This window comes from Camelus dromedarius, chromosome 34, assembly GCF_036321535.1.
Source record: "Camelus dromedarius isolate mCamDro1 chromosome 34, mCamDro1.pat, whole genome shotgun sequence".
Classification (NCBI taxonomy): Eukaryota; Metazoa; Chordata; class Mammalia; order Artiodactyla; family Camelidae; genus Camelus; species Camelus dromedarius.
This window is the reverse complement of record NC_087469.1, coordinates 15,409,288-15,421,998: the sequence shown is the minus strand read 5'-3', so window position 1 is coordinate 15,421,998 and position 12,711 is coordinate 15,409,288. Positions and strand designations below refer to the sequence as shown.

Below are 12,711 nucleotides of genomic sequence, written 5' to 3'. Positions count from 1 at the left end.
CCTATTGACAATTTCAAGGGGAGGAAAGATGTATTTTTTCCCTCATTTGGTAGATAATTCAGATGAGGCACAGAAAGATGAGATGGTTTGACAAGTGAGGAGAATGGAAATGTACCTCCTGACCTTTCCAGGGACCTTTCTGGCCCCCTCCAGAGCCCAGTGTTTTTGACTGTGGACTTCCTCTTCCCCATTAGGGAGCATGCCCAAGCTTGCTTGACAGCCCACTGCTAAGTGATCTCTGAGTTTCAGGTTAGTTAAAGTAGAAAGTGGCACTTCATAATTAGATGGTAATAGCATAATTATTTGAAGGTGCCTTATAATTACATCCTTCCTCCCCAAGCTCCTTTAGCTGCTTCAGCTGGGATCTCTGGTTCTGTCCCCTTTGTGTCCTGTATCAATGCAATGCCACGGGGCCAGCATGAAGTGTTTACCAGCAATGGTTGAACCTTACCAAGGGAGGAGCCCTCCGATGGATTCTCTTGCAAACTCAGAACTCACGGGCTCTCACTGCTACAGCGTGGCTAGCTCTACTTCAAATCATTTTGCACGTGGCGCCAGATAAATGAGTTAGGGGGTTGAGAGATCATTGAGAAGCCATTAAATCTAGATACCTCTTCAAGATTTATCTCAGAAGGACTCTGTGACTTCAGTACACCTTGCTGAGATTCTTGCCATAAGCAATTCTTTCTTATTTTGTAACTTCCGGTCCCATGACAAACAGATTTCCTATTGGCTTAGCCTGGAAAGAGAAGAAAAATTACCGTCACCACCCTCCACTGAAGAAAAATATCTGTGCTTCTCTTTTCTCTTGAGATAGAGTATACCTTCAAACCGACGGTCTCTGAGCAGGCAACACCCCCAAAGACGAGGGCAGAGAGCGCTAACCATCAGCTCAGGTGGAACAGCACGGGGGCTCGCAGTCAATAGCACACATCACCCACTTTGAAAAATGGCTGATTGAATGAACACCTTGTCTCAAGAAAGAAAGGGGCCAAGGGAGTCATTAATGAAAGCAAGAAACTCAGTTGTACATCTCATTCCAAAGATGGATTCACTGTCCTCCTCTCCGTCCAGGTGGGTGAGTTAGTGTAGTGTGGAATTTGTCCGCCCTCACTGAGAACTCTGGTTAGGCGATGAATTATTCCAAGTAAATTAACTGTATCGATCCCCTCCCCTTTCTGACACTTTACAGATATTGCTATCAAATCACGCTCCACACAAGTGTCAGTTTTTGCCACAGACGTCTGAACAGAGGAGCAAATATTCTCTTGAGTGTCTCAGAGTCTAATAAAGCCTCGTGGGGTCTCACAGGGCCTGAGGGAAGCGGGCGGTGACCTAAACCTTTGATGAGACTGGCTGCTCACATTGGAGGGCTGGCACACTCGGCTGATAAGAACAAGGTCATGGGTGTACTCCCTTCTATGTCTGAGGTGATGTCAGATCCTAGTCATGGGCTGTATCTTAACTCTGGCCAATTCTCATACAAGTGCAAGGGGACCAGAAGGAAGATCTGGGCCACAGAGCCTGGAAAAAAATTGTGACTATTACAATTCTGGGAAAATAACCAGACTACATACCCTATGAATACGATGTAGCACAAAACTTCATAACCTCTAAGGAGGCAGCCTCTTCCAAGGTGAAGTCGTGCAGAATTTTGTTAAAAGCCACAACTAGGGCTGGCTTCTTTGATGTTAATTCTTCTTCCTCATTATAATAACCAAACTCATTCTTTTCTAAATAATAAATTCTTGATCCAAAAAAAAAAAAAGGAATCTTTCTCTTTCTTATCTAATTGAGCAGGTTTTTTTTTTTTTTTTGTCTTTTTTATCCCCCTTCGGATGAAAACTACCATATTAAGGCTGTTGAATGTATTCTAAGGATGAATTGTCTAAGATGACAATTCATTCTTAGCTATCTGGTCTGTCCCAGATAACTAGCAAGTGTATACTATACAGCATTCTTTTCATCCACACTAAAGGCCCTTATCGCAAACTGAAATACTTATGGGTGGAGGGATACAATCTCTGAATTTGTCTCAAAATAAGGAAGAGGCATGGAGGATAAGTGAAACAGACTTGGCCATGGGTTGATCATGGTTGAGGCTGGGTGATGGCACAGGGGGGTTCTAACAGCAGTGGTTCTCAAACAATGGTGTGCATCCGAATTATGTGGAAGGCTTGTTAAAACACCGAGAGCTGGGCCCCGCCCCAGAGGTTCTGATTCAGGAGGGCTGGGGGAAGCCTGAGGGTTTGCATCTCTGCTTGACACTGCTGGCCCAGAAACCACACAGTGAGTCATTTGTACTATACTATTCCCCGTTTCAGATGATTTAAAAAAAAAAAATCAAGTGGGGCTGAACTGGGCTGGCACAACAAAGCAAGGTGGAGGAAAAGGAGTTTCTACTTCTGCTCAGAATCTCAGACACACAGCAGAAAAGAGACACAGACTACAGGGGAAACACTGAACCACCAGCTCAATTCCCATTGGGCCGAGTTTGGGAAATATTAACACTGGTTCTCCTCATCTCCTCTGAACCTATACTATGTAACTGGGAAGTATGCTAGCTTCTCAACTGTCTTCAGGCTGTGCCACCAAGCACAACAACCAGGATTTCTCACTGTTCTTTTCATACAAGAGCTGGAGTTAGGCTGTGATCTATACAGACTGACAGCACCACTTCCCACATCTGCCTCAGACTTGGGTTGGGTTTCAAATGCGTAGTCAGAAATCTTTTTCTTCCATCTTTCATATGCACCTTGTTCCAGAAGATGGATATGGAATTTTATGCATCTAGTTGGGTATCAGGTGATGGAGAAAGAAAATTTCAAGCTTGAGGCTGAAGGATCACCAGGAGGACAGCAGGGCTTTGGGTCTAATTTCATTTTGTTTAAAAAAACATTTAGCAAATAATTACTAGATGCCCAGCATTAAGCAATAGACTCTGGGATATGCAAAAATACACTTTAAAAAAAGTGGTCCTTGACCCTGAAGTTCTCATGTATAGTTTGGAAGGAAGACATGCAAATAAATAATTATACTATAATGTTAATCATCATGGAATAAAGGATCATAAATGCTGAGGCAAACTAGATGAATGCACTTCTTTTTTTGTATATATGTATAGTTTCATATTTTATTCATTTATTATTGTATCATTTTATTTTAAATTGGTGGGGGGAAGTAATTAGGTTTTATTTTATTTTTAGAGGAGGTACTGGAGATTGAACACAGGACCTCAAACATGCTAAACATGCACTCTACCACTTGAACTATACCCTCTCCCTGTATATATATAAAATATATATATATATAATTAAAGTGTAGTCAGTTTACACTGTGTCAATTTCTGGTGTACAGCATAATGCTTCTGTCATACATGAACATACACAGATTAGTTTTCATACTCTCTTGCACCACAGGCTGCCACAAGATATTGAATATAGTTCCCTGTGCTGTACAGTATGAACCTGTTGTCCATCTATTTTATATATATTTGTTAGTATCTGCAAATCCTGAACTCCCCATTTATCCCTCCCCATCCCCTTCCCCCTAGTAACCGTAAGTTCGTTTCACTGTTCATTTTTGACTCAGAGGAGAAAGAGGTGAAGCAAAAGTCATTATAGAAAACAGTATGGAGATTCCTTTAAAAAACTGAAAATAGGCTTGTCCTATGATCCAGCAATCCCACTCCTGGGCATATATCCAAAGGAAACTCTAATTTGAAAAGATACGTCCACCCCAATGTTCATAGCAACACTATTTACAATAGCCAAGACATGTAAACAACCTAAATGTCCACCAACAGATGACTGGATAGAGAAGATATGTTCTATTTATAGAATGGAATACTACTCAGCCATAAAAAAGAATAAAATAATGCCATTTGCAGCAACATGGATGAACTTGGAGATGGTTATACTAACTGAAGTAAGCCAGAAAAAGAAAAATATCATATGATATCACTTATATGTAGAATCTAGAAAAATGACACAAATGAATTTATTCACAAAACAGAAACAGACTCACATAGAGAACAAATTTATGGTAACCAAGGGGGATGTGGGTGGAAAGGGATGAATAAGGAGTTCAAGATTTGCAGACGCTTACTACTATATATAAAATGGATAAACAACAAGGTCCTACTGTATAGCACAGGGAACTATATATAATATCTTATAAAAGCCTATAATGAAAAAGAATCTGAAAAGGAATACATGTATGTGTGTGTTGTATGTATAACTGAATCACTGTGATGTACATCAGAAATTAACACAACATTGTAAACTGACTATACTCCAATTTAAAAAAAATTTAAAGAAAAAAATACTGTACATATAATAAACAGAAAAGAAAAAATAAAGTTTGTCATCTAGGAAAAATGCTTAAAGGGCTTCAAGTGAGACACACCTGCTCCCTGGGCTCCTATAAAGGTTTACTAACCTAGGCCTAGGGTATGTGTGTGTGAGGGGGAAGGGGGTTATGAAAAAGAACAAAGGAGAAAAAGAATAAATGCAGTAAGATTTTTTTTAAAGACTTTGAAGACCACAAATGAGTCATAAATTGGAATTTCACTTTGTCTTTCAATATTTTCCACATAATCAGCCCATTCATATACACATGGCCTGTTCCAAAATAACACAAGACGTGTTCCAAGCACTGAAGAGTCATGCTGAGGCTCGCTTCTGGTGCCATCCCTGGGGCATGGATGAAGGTCCCGGCCTGTGCGTTCAGCTGGCGATGAGACAAGGCCCGGGGGCACTGCCACCACCTTTCATACCGTTTCCCGTATCTTTTCTTCCCTGTAAATTATACACTCCAGGCTTTTGCCGAGGGAGATAATGCTGTTCCCATGTGCACTGAATACCCAGCGCCCTGCATGTATGCGTGTGTGAAGGCTAAACAGGTCTATTGTTCTTAAACAGTGCTGCCGGAGAATTGTCTCCTCGTGCAGAATGATGCTGAAGAGATAAAAATATCTTTCATTTCTATACTGCTGTGCATCTTAAAGTGTGTTCCACATTTTGCAAACTATATATAGGCTCGATTCATTACCCATCCCCATAAAATACAGCCGGAGCAGTGGCAGGCACGTGCCAGATGTTTGACAATGATTTAATAACAGAGGGAAGAATAAGTTATATTGGACTCAGAAGAGAGGAAACGGGATGTGGGGCACTAGGTAAAACGTTGCCGTTCAGCCCACATCATGTACTAAGTGCCTACTGCCTACTGGGGTACCAGCTGGGCGCTGCGTGACCTGGGGAGGCTCCGCTCCCACGTTCGTGGGGCTTCCGGGAAGTCGAGGGAGACACACAATCAGATTGATTCTACAGTCGAGTCTGATTCATGGTAAGATTGAGTTAAAATCAAGGCGCCATGGTCCTACTGCCTTTGAAGGGAGTCCTTTAACCATCAGCCACTCTGATCTCAGCATTTCCTTCCTTTACTACAAGGCTTGCACCCAGCACAATGATCGAATGTATGTTGAAGAAAAGCTGTTCTGGAACCCAGAATCCAGGCCGGACTTGAGGCATAGGTCTGGGGGAAATAAGGAAAGAAGAGAAATCACAAGTTGAACACGTTGGGGAAAGACCGAGGGCACTCAGAGTAAGATGAACGTGAAACAGTCTGGGGAACAGTCATAACCAACCAGCGCAGCGGGGTCGCAGGGAGAACGGAGTCGGTCACACTCCCTCTCATTGCCTCCGGGCCCAGTGACTCAGCAGTGTTATCCCGCCTGCGCAGTACCCGTGTGTTGTTGCGGAATGGCTGGCGCTGCGCAAGCGCAGTGGATAGCCCACGCGGTTGGCTACATGGCTTTGCTTGCTTTGCTGTATAAGGTGGGCGGGGCTTTCCTCCGCGCCACCGTGGAAGTGGGTGTACTCCGCTCCGTGATGAATGCGTGTCAGGGATACCTACAGCGTTCTCCGGCCTGCCTGAATCCGTCAAGCTGCCAGGCCTCAAGCACTTGCAGTACAGGGGTCCATGCAGATGCCAGGGCCACTGCTAATGTTCTTGTGGGTGGGTATCTGCCCTGATGCTGAAGTCATTAAGTCACTGGGGAAGCACTTCCAAATCTCTCCAGGCTGAGAGGTGTGGCTTCTGGAAAACAGATAATAAGATGTTAGGATTGGGAAGGATCCCAGAGAGCCACTGCCTGAAGAAGAATATACCCAGGTTTATTGAGTGGCTACGAAAGGTAGCAGTGCCCAGGCCAGAAGGCTCACCATGACCTCTCACTCGGGCCTGGCCTTTAGTGAATTAGTGGTGCAGACTTGCCTGCCCTTCGAGGGATGCTTCTGAAAGCTGCATTTCTGGTTCTTGGGGCCTTACTGCATGGCTGTGGAGAGACTGACCACAGTAAACAGGGGTTAAGGTCTTGTAATCCACCTACATAGATGTGAAGAAGGAATTTGTTTCAGATGAGTGAAAAAGAAATAGGCTAGAAGATTATGACTGCCCAGGTCAGACAGGCTGCCACCAGGGAGACCCTCGGAAGCCCATTTGTTCTCCGGAAGTATATGTAGCTTCACGCCCTTATTAACTTATCCAGGATGGAAGAGTCAGGTTACCCCAAACTCCCAGGAGGGGCCGGTTCAAAATGTGTTTAAATCCCTGGACAAGGAAGCTTAAACCAGCACTGGCAGGATATATGAAAAACAAAAGGAAATGTGGTTTATAATGTATCTGTGCAACCAATATTGCAAAGAGGCATTAAACAGGAAATTCTGCTCATGATGACAGCCTGCCTCATAAAACAGCCTTTCTCTCCCATTCGTGGCAAGGCTACCTGGTGAACACAGCTGTAGACGGGGTGGGGGTGGGGGCAGTCAAAACTCTGGCCCAAAGGTTGTGCTGCTTCTCAGCCCAGCAGCTTCCTGTAAGACTACAAGCAAATGAGCCTAGAAAGACCAGTCTAGAAAGGATTCCACCTGACTGATGACCTCCAGGGCAGTTGTCTGTCTTATTAAAAAGCCAGTGAGATGTTCCATCATTTTTTTCCCCTGCATGCACCTGTGAACACATCTCCCCAGCTAGAGGACAAACTTTCCAAGAACAACAATTCATATATTCATTCCACACGTCTTTATTCAGTACCCAAAACAGGCCTTTGCACAAACTGAGGGAGTAATAAATATTACAGACACTGAACTAACAGCCAGGAGGAAAGTCACTAGAAAGCAGTGATGAGTCAGGGTCTGACCTCCTGCTGGTTCAGGCTGAAGAGCAGTGCCCCTCCCCCCCACCCCACCTGCACCTGGACCCAGAATCTCCTGCCTCACTCTCTTTGTCCCAGACCTCAGAAAACCGCCCGGGCACGCTTGCTGCCGGGAGAGCAGAGCGTGGAAGATGCGCAGGGTAGACTTGCCCCTCTGGAACTTCTTGGCCAGCGAGCAGCGGTCTCTGGGGCAAGCCCTCATTCCCTGGGGCTCCGCCCCCGCGCAGCTCTGGGAGATCCCGCTCCGCCCGCCCCGCAGGCGTGAGGTGGTTCAAGGGACACGGCACTTGGCCCAGAAGGCCTCAGGGTGGGGGGTCGGGGAGCGGGGAGCTGAGGACTGTTGAAGAAGGCCTCCCGGGCTGCACGCCAGGTGAAGAAACGCTAGAGAGGATGCCACCTGCTGGTGAGGGGCCCCGGCTTGCACGGTGGGCGTCACGGAGACCCGGAGCCTGGATGTGCACAGAAGAATTCGGGCAGCTTCCCAAGTGACTGGGTTTCGGCTGTCTCTTCAGGGCCGCCAGCTCCTCAGACCGAGCCCACAGCCCCGGACCCCCGGGCAGCGCGCTCCGGACGCCCAGGGACGCCCAGGTTTCCCACCTGGGGCGGCCGGCGTCCTCGGCCCCTCCCCTCGCGCGGCGCTCCAGGTCTGAGACTCCAGCTCATCTCCATCAGGTGGAGCCGTCAGCTCCTCGCCGCCTCCCTCCTCCCCTCCCACCTCGCCAGAGAACTGCACGCCGGCACCTCGCAGCGCCAGGAGGTTAACCGAGCCCCCGGAGGAGGTGAGGCCAAAGACCAGCCTGGGCGGAGATGGCGGGGCCGCCGTCGGTTCTGGCGCCAGAGCCCGGCCGGCTATGGGTCCTGCAGGTACCGCTGTGTTCTCGCTGCCCCACGTGGTGGCTGCCGAAGACTGCCGTGGTTTTTCCGGCACTCAGGGTTGAAACGCCTCTTGGTCCTTTTAGAGGCAGACAGCTCACCACTTAATCCGAGCTTTTTTCCTTTCTGCCCGAGACCGGAGGCTGCGAGGAGGGGGGCCGAGGGGGTGGAGAGGGGAACAGGTCCAGCTGGCTGGGGGGATCTGAGCCAGGTTGGGGGTCAGGAGGCCAATCGCAGGGACCAGGGGGAGAGCAAAACCAGGTACTGCAAACCTCGCACTCCCCCACCCCTTCTCCTGTCCAGGAGTGAGCGTGTGTGGTTTGCACGTGCTTGTATGTGGGCCTGCTTTCAGTGCATTTCACAGGTCGTGACCCGGGCATCATGACCCTGGGCCTCGACCCTGGTTTTGTAATGTTTTCCTCAGGGACTGAATTAAGTAAGTCTGGGCCCCAGGCCACTTAGGAATTAGCAATCAAAATTAAACAACAGCTTAAATGATAAATGTCAGTTGCAACATCAAATGTTGCTGTGTGAGGTACAGCTTACATTCTAATATTATTAGTCTTATCCACTGCAAGGTTGGTCTTAGGAATGGTACCCAGACCTTAAACTTCTTCCCGCCCCTATAGATTCAATGGAAACTTCCTACCAAAGTTACAGCACTACACATGCCATATTTCCACTCTTGGTATGTTATTTGGCATACGTTATTTAGAATGATTATTCATCTTTCGCATGTGTTTCTTGTTTGCCTCTTCTGTTTCATTGTGTTGTCTGTTATAGCAAGTTCTTGGACTAAGGCAGTTCTGACACTTTGCTTCTGTACCTTGTTTTTGCTAATTTAGATGATGGGGTGCTTCTTTTGGGTTCCTTTAGTTTCTGTGGCTCAGCGTTTCTTTTTCCCCCCCAAAGCTTGCTTACAAATTTCCTTTGATATATTTAACAGCCTCGAAGGGATGCAGTTAAATAAACTATTAAGAACAGAAAAGTCAACAAAGTAGACACCTATTAACTTGTAGATCTTTGATGTCAACATGTCACTACCAGACGTCAGCTCCTACCAGCAGACACTCTCACACGTGCCCCTTGCTCATAAATACCAAGGGGTGCGTTTTTAAAAGTTAAGATCCACACGGAAACTTGGATTTGGAATGTGCAATGCAATCAGCAAAGTCCCCCAAATATGCAATAGTGATGGAAGAAAAGCTAAGGGTTTCCCAACAGATCTCCCCAAGGTCCAATGACTGATGAAAGTAATGATTGATTTTATAATCGCAGGGCACAAATCAAGAGAGAATCTTTCATTTCCCTCTTCTTACTCATGACCTCCCCTTCTGTATATTTTTATACGTTGTTTTGTAATGATCCTTATAATTTGTATCCTGCGTGCATACTCCGCTCCCACACTAAATTATGAGCTCCTGAAGGCATGGTCTGTGTGCCTATGATTTTATTTCCCCCAATGCCCTGCTTATACCAGGCATATCTACATGTCTATCAAGTAAATAGCTCTAGATAAACTCCCTTTGATATTCTGGATGAAATAGAGTTTGATTTGAGTGTGGGTTTCACGACAGGTAAAAGGTTCTTAGGAGGCGGTTGCCTATGACCTTGGCCTCTCCTTTGCAATAGGATTCACAGCACCTCTTGGAGAAAAGGCACGCTCAGGGTGATGGAGAGGCTCCAAATGCAAAGACAGTCTGTTCCCCTATCCTTGGTAGGAAATGCACAAACCAGGATAATAATAATAAGTGGGCATGTGTCACAAATCTGCCTGTTTTCCCTCTAGTTCCTTCATTTTGTTTTCCAGGAGTATCGCGAAGCAAAGCCAAGGTCCAAACGTTCTGGTTTTATTACCTAGCCCGCCCCCACCTAGGAAAGTCTCAGAAATGCAAAGCATGTTTATCTCTTCCCCAACTCAGAGACTCCTGCTGCACACCCCGGCCAAGTCCTTCCCGAGGAAAGATGCACCCCCTCGCTGGCCCCTTTTCCCCGCTCAGCCTAGTTTCCAGTCCCCGGTACAAAGGCAAGGCACGCTTATCTTGATGTGGGCTCGTGCAGAGAGCCATCCTTAAGTTCACCCCTTAAACAACATTATGTCCTGTGGACATAAAGTCACAGCTCCGCTCCCTGTTCAAGATGCCTTTTGGTCCATAATGGTGACCAAAGCTGAATTTCCCCCTGTGTAGGGGGTTATAAAAAGAAGGAAGGAAAGAACAGAGCCTCCCCCGACTCCCTCCGTTTTGCCTAGATCTCCTTTTTCCGAGTGTTTCCTCTTTAATTATGACCTGTTTCCCCTCCCTCTCCCCCCGCCCCAGCTTCAGTGAAAGGAGCCCTTCTGTCACTCGTCACTCGCTCCCTGGCTCGCTCGCGCGCTGGCTGTGGGAGGAGCCGCTGGAGGAAGCCGTGTGCCTGGGATGCCGAGCGCCAGAGGATGGATCTGCTCCGAGAGGGGACGTCGCTGACGATCCCGGCTTCCCGAGGCGGCTAGAGACAGGCAAATTGCCTCGGCTGGCTGCCGATCCCGCGAGGCACGGAGCCCGAGGCCACCCGGAGGGACCGACGGACAGACCGATGGTCGGCGCGGAGCCGGGAGGACCGCGGCGGAGGCTGAGCAGCGCGAGCCGCCGGGCGGGAGAAACTCGCCGCGAACCCAAGTTGCCCCGCCGGCTTCCCCTCTCCGCGCGGAGGAATGAGACCTTTCCAGCTCGACCTGCTCTTCGTCTGCTTCTTCCTTTTCAGTCAAGGTAGGACCCGTGCGCCGCTGGAGTTGCAAAGAAAGTCGGCGGGGTTGTCAGGGCGCGGGAGGCGGCGGGCAGGCGTGCGGGCAGGCTTCGCAAACTCGGACTGATGGATGCGTGTCTCCCGGTGCCCGGCCGAGCTGCACTGGCCCTGCCTCTTTGCCTTTGAAAAGGCAACAAAATGACACTGTTTGTTTTCCCTTGGAAGGAAGGGCTGCGGGAGGGGAGGGTGACTTTCTCCCTTCACTTGTCAACATCCAGCTCAAACTCTCCAATGCAAATGAGTTCTTTATGCTCCCGGTATGTTAATTAGGAGTATCTCGGTGGATGTGCCGCTCTGAACTTCTGGGCGCCACCTCTCCTTCAGACGCAGGTTGGGGAAGGAGAGGCTGGAGAAGGAGAGCTTTGTTTAGGTAGATTTTTCAGCTCTAATAAGGTCTGGCTTGCACGGGCGTATTCGGAAGGGAATGTGTGCAGAGGGAGGGGGCTTCGATGACCGAATGGACCGTGGAGGTGATTCGCAGTGGTTGGGGAAAAGCTTCTAAAGAGTTTCCTTGTACGTAATGGAGTTCTCTGAATAAGGCTGAATTCCGAGTCCTTCACGGCACTCGATTTCAGGGTATAAATGCAGTTCCGCCCCTGGTGCTGATTGCTGCCTTTCTGCAGCCTAGCAGGGGCAGAGAAGCTGGTGGACACTGGGAGAGAACTTTGCCACCTGGGGCTCCCTGCCACTGGGAGCCCTGGGGCTGGGACCGGTGGAGGGCGGGGAGGGCAGTTTGGGAAAGGGATGGTGAGTGCCGGCCGGCTTAGCCGGCAGCGTCCGGAGTCACCTGTGGAATTGAGTTTGAGGGCTAAGTCAGCCGGTTCCTTCCCCCTCTCTTGGAATGCTGTGGCTGTCTCTGCCATCTGAGGCAGCATTGGTGCCAGCCAGCACAGCTCAGAGAGAAACAGGACTCGCTCAGAAAAATCCACAACAGAGCACGTCCATCTGTTGATTAAATGAAGGGTAAAAGTTTTCGAGAAAGCAGAGCACGGCCATGGGTGGCTGGCTGTGTAAGCACACGGCATAGCTCCCTCTCCTCCCCTGTCAGGGAGAAGCCAAATGAAAGCAGAAACCCACGCCTCCTTCCCCAGCTCTTCCCCTGGTCCTTGTGGTCACTGCAGATTTTCCCCTTGTCCAACTTGGCTTGTGACCATCCTGATTAAACCTGGAGGGCCCTCCCCACTCGAGTACATATGTACCCCTGCTTGTGTATAATTATAATGTACACACACACTCTCATGTATTCCAGTGGTTCTGTGCCTCTCACCAGGACTCCCTACAGCAGCAGGAAGATAAATTGCCTTCCCCAGAGCTTTCAGGCTGAATGAATAAGAACTATCTTGGAACACGAGTATAGAAACATTTGGGTTCCATGACCATTTGGTGAGACTGCCTTCTTTCTTGGATGTGTACGTGCTGGCTCATGGGTACACACCTACACCAACACACAAGCTCACCTGCATTCCGCTTTGCCTCTTTCCAATTCACTCACTCAGGAGGTTACCTGTAGAACCTCTGAAGAGAGGATCCAACCATCCCCCCTACACCCATGTTCACCAGACCAGTGCATGTTGTAATCAGTCATCTGCAGTCTTAGAAGTCTGAGCTGCGACTCGTCTCTAGATGGACAGGAGAAGCTAGAGGTATCTAAGTGCCTCTCTGGCTGTCAGAACCATCACAGCCTGCATCTTCTACTTTGCTTCTTCCTTTCTCAGTCCAGAGCTGTTTCTTGACTGCCTCGTATAAATTTTTAAATATTTACCTATGGAGGTTAAATGCTCTGTTTCTTCTCCCCTTAGCCCTGAAAGCACTAGGAAGAAACCACAACATCATGG

The 12,711-nt window shown here is 48.1% G+C and overlaps 1 protein-coding gene across 2 annotated transcripts in view; it reads left to right on the top strand.

The window, feature by feature from the left end:
- The first annotated feature begins 10,435 nt into the window (after window positions 1–10,435).
- KIRREL3 (kirre like nephrin family adhesion molecule 3) overlaps window positions 10,436–12,711 on the top strand; it is a 487,625-nt gene continuing 485,349 nt past the window's right edge. For both annotated transcript variants that reach the window (XM_031443396.2, XM_010986268.3), the window contains exon 1: window positions 10,436–10,839. In XM_031443396.2, the coding sequence (XP_031299256.1) occupies window positions 10,785–10,839 (55 nt within the window). In that variant the 5' untranslated portion in view covers window positions 10,436–10,784. The remainder of the gene's footprint in view (window positions 10,840–12,711) is intronic.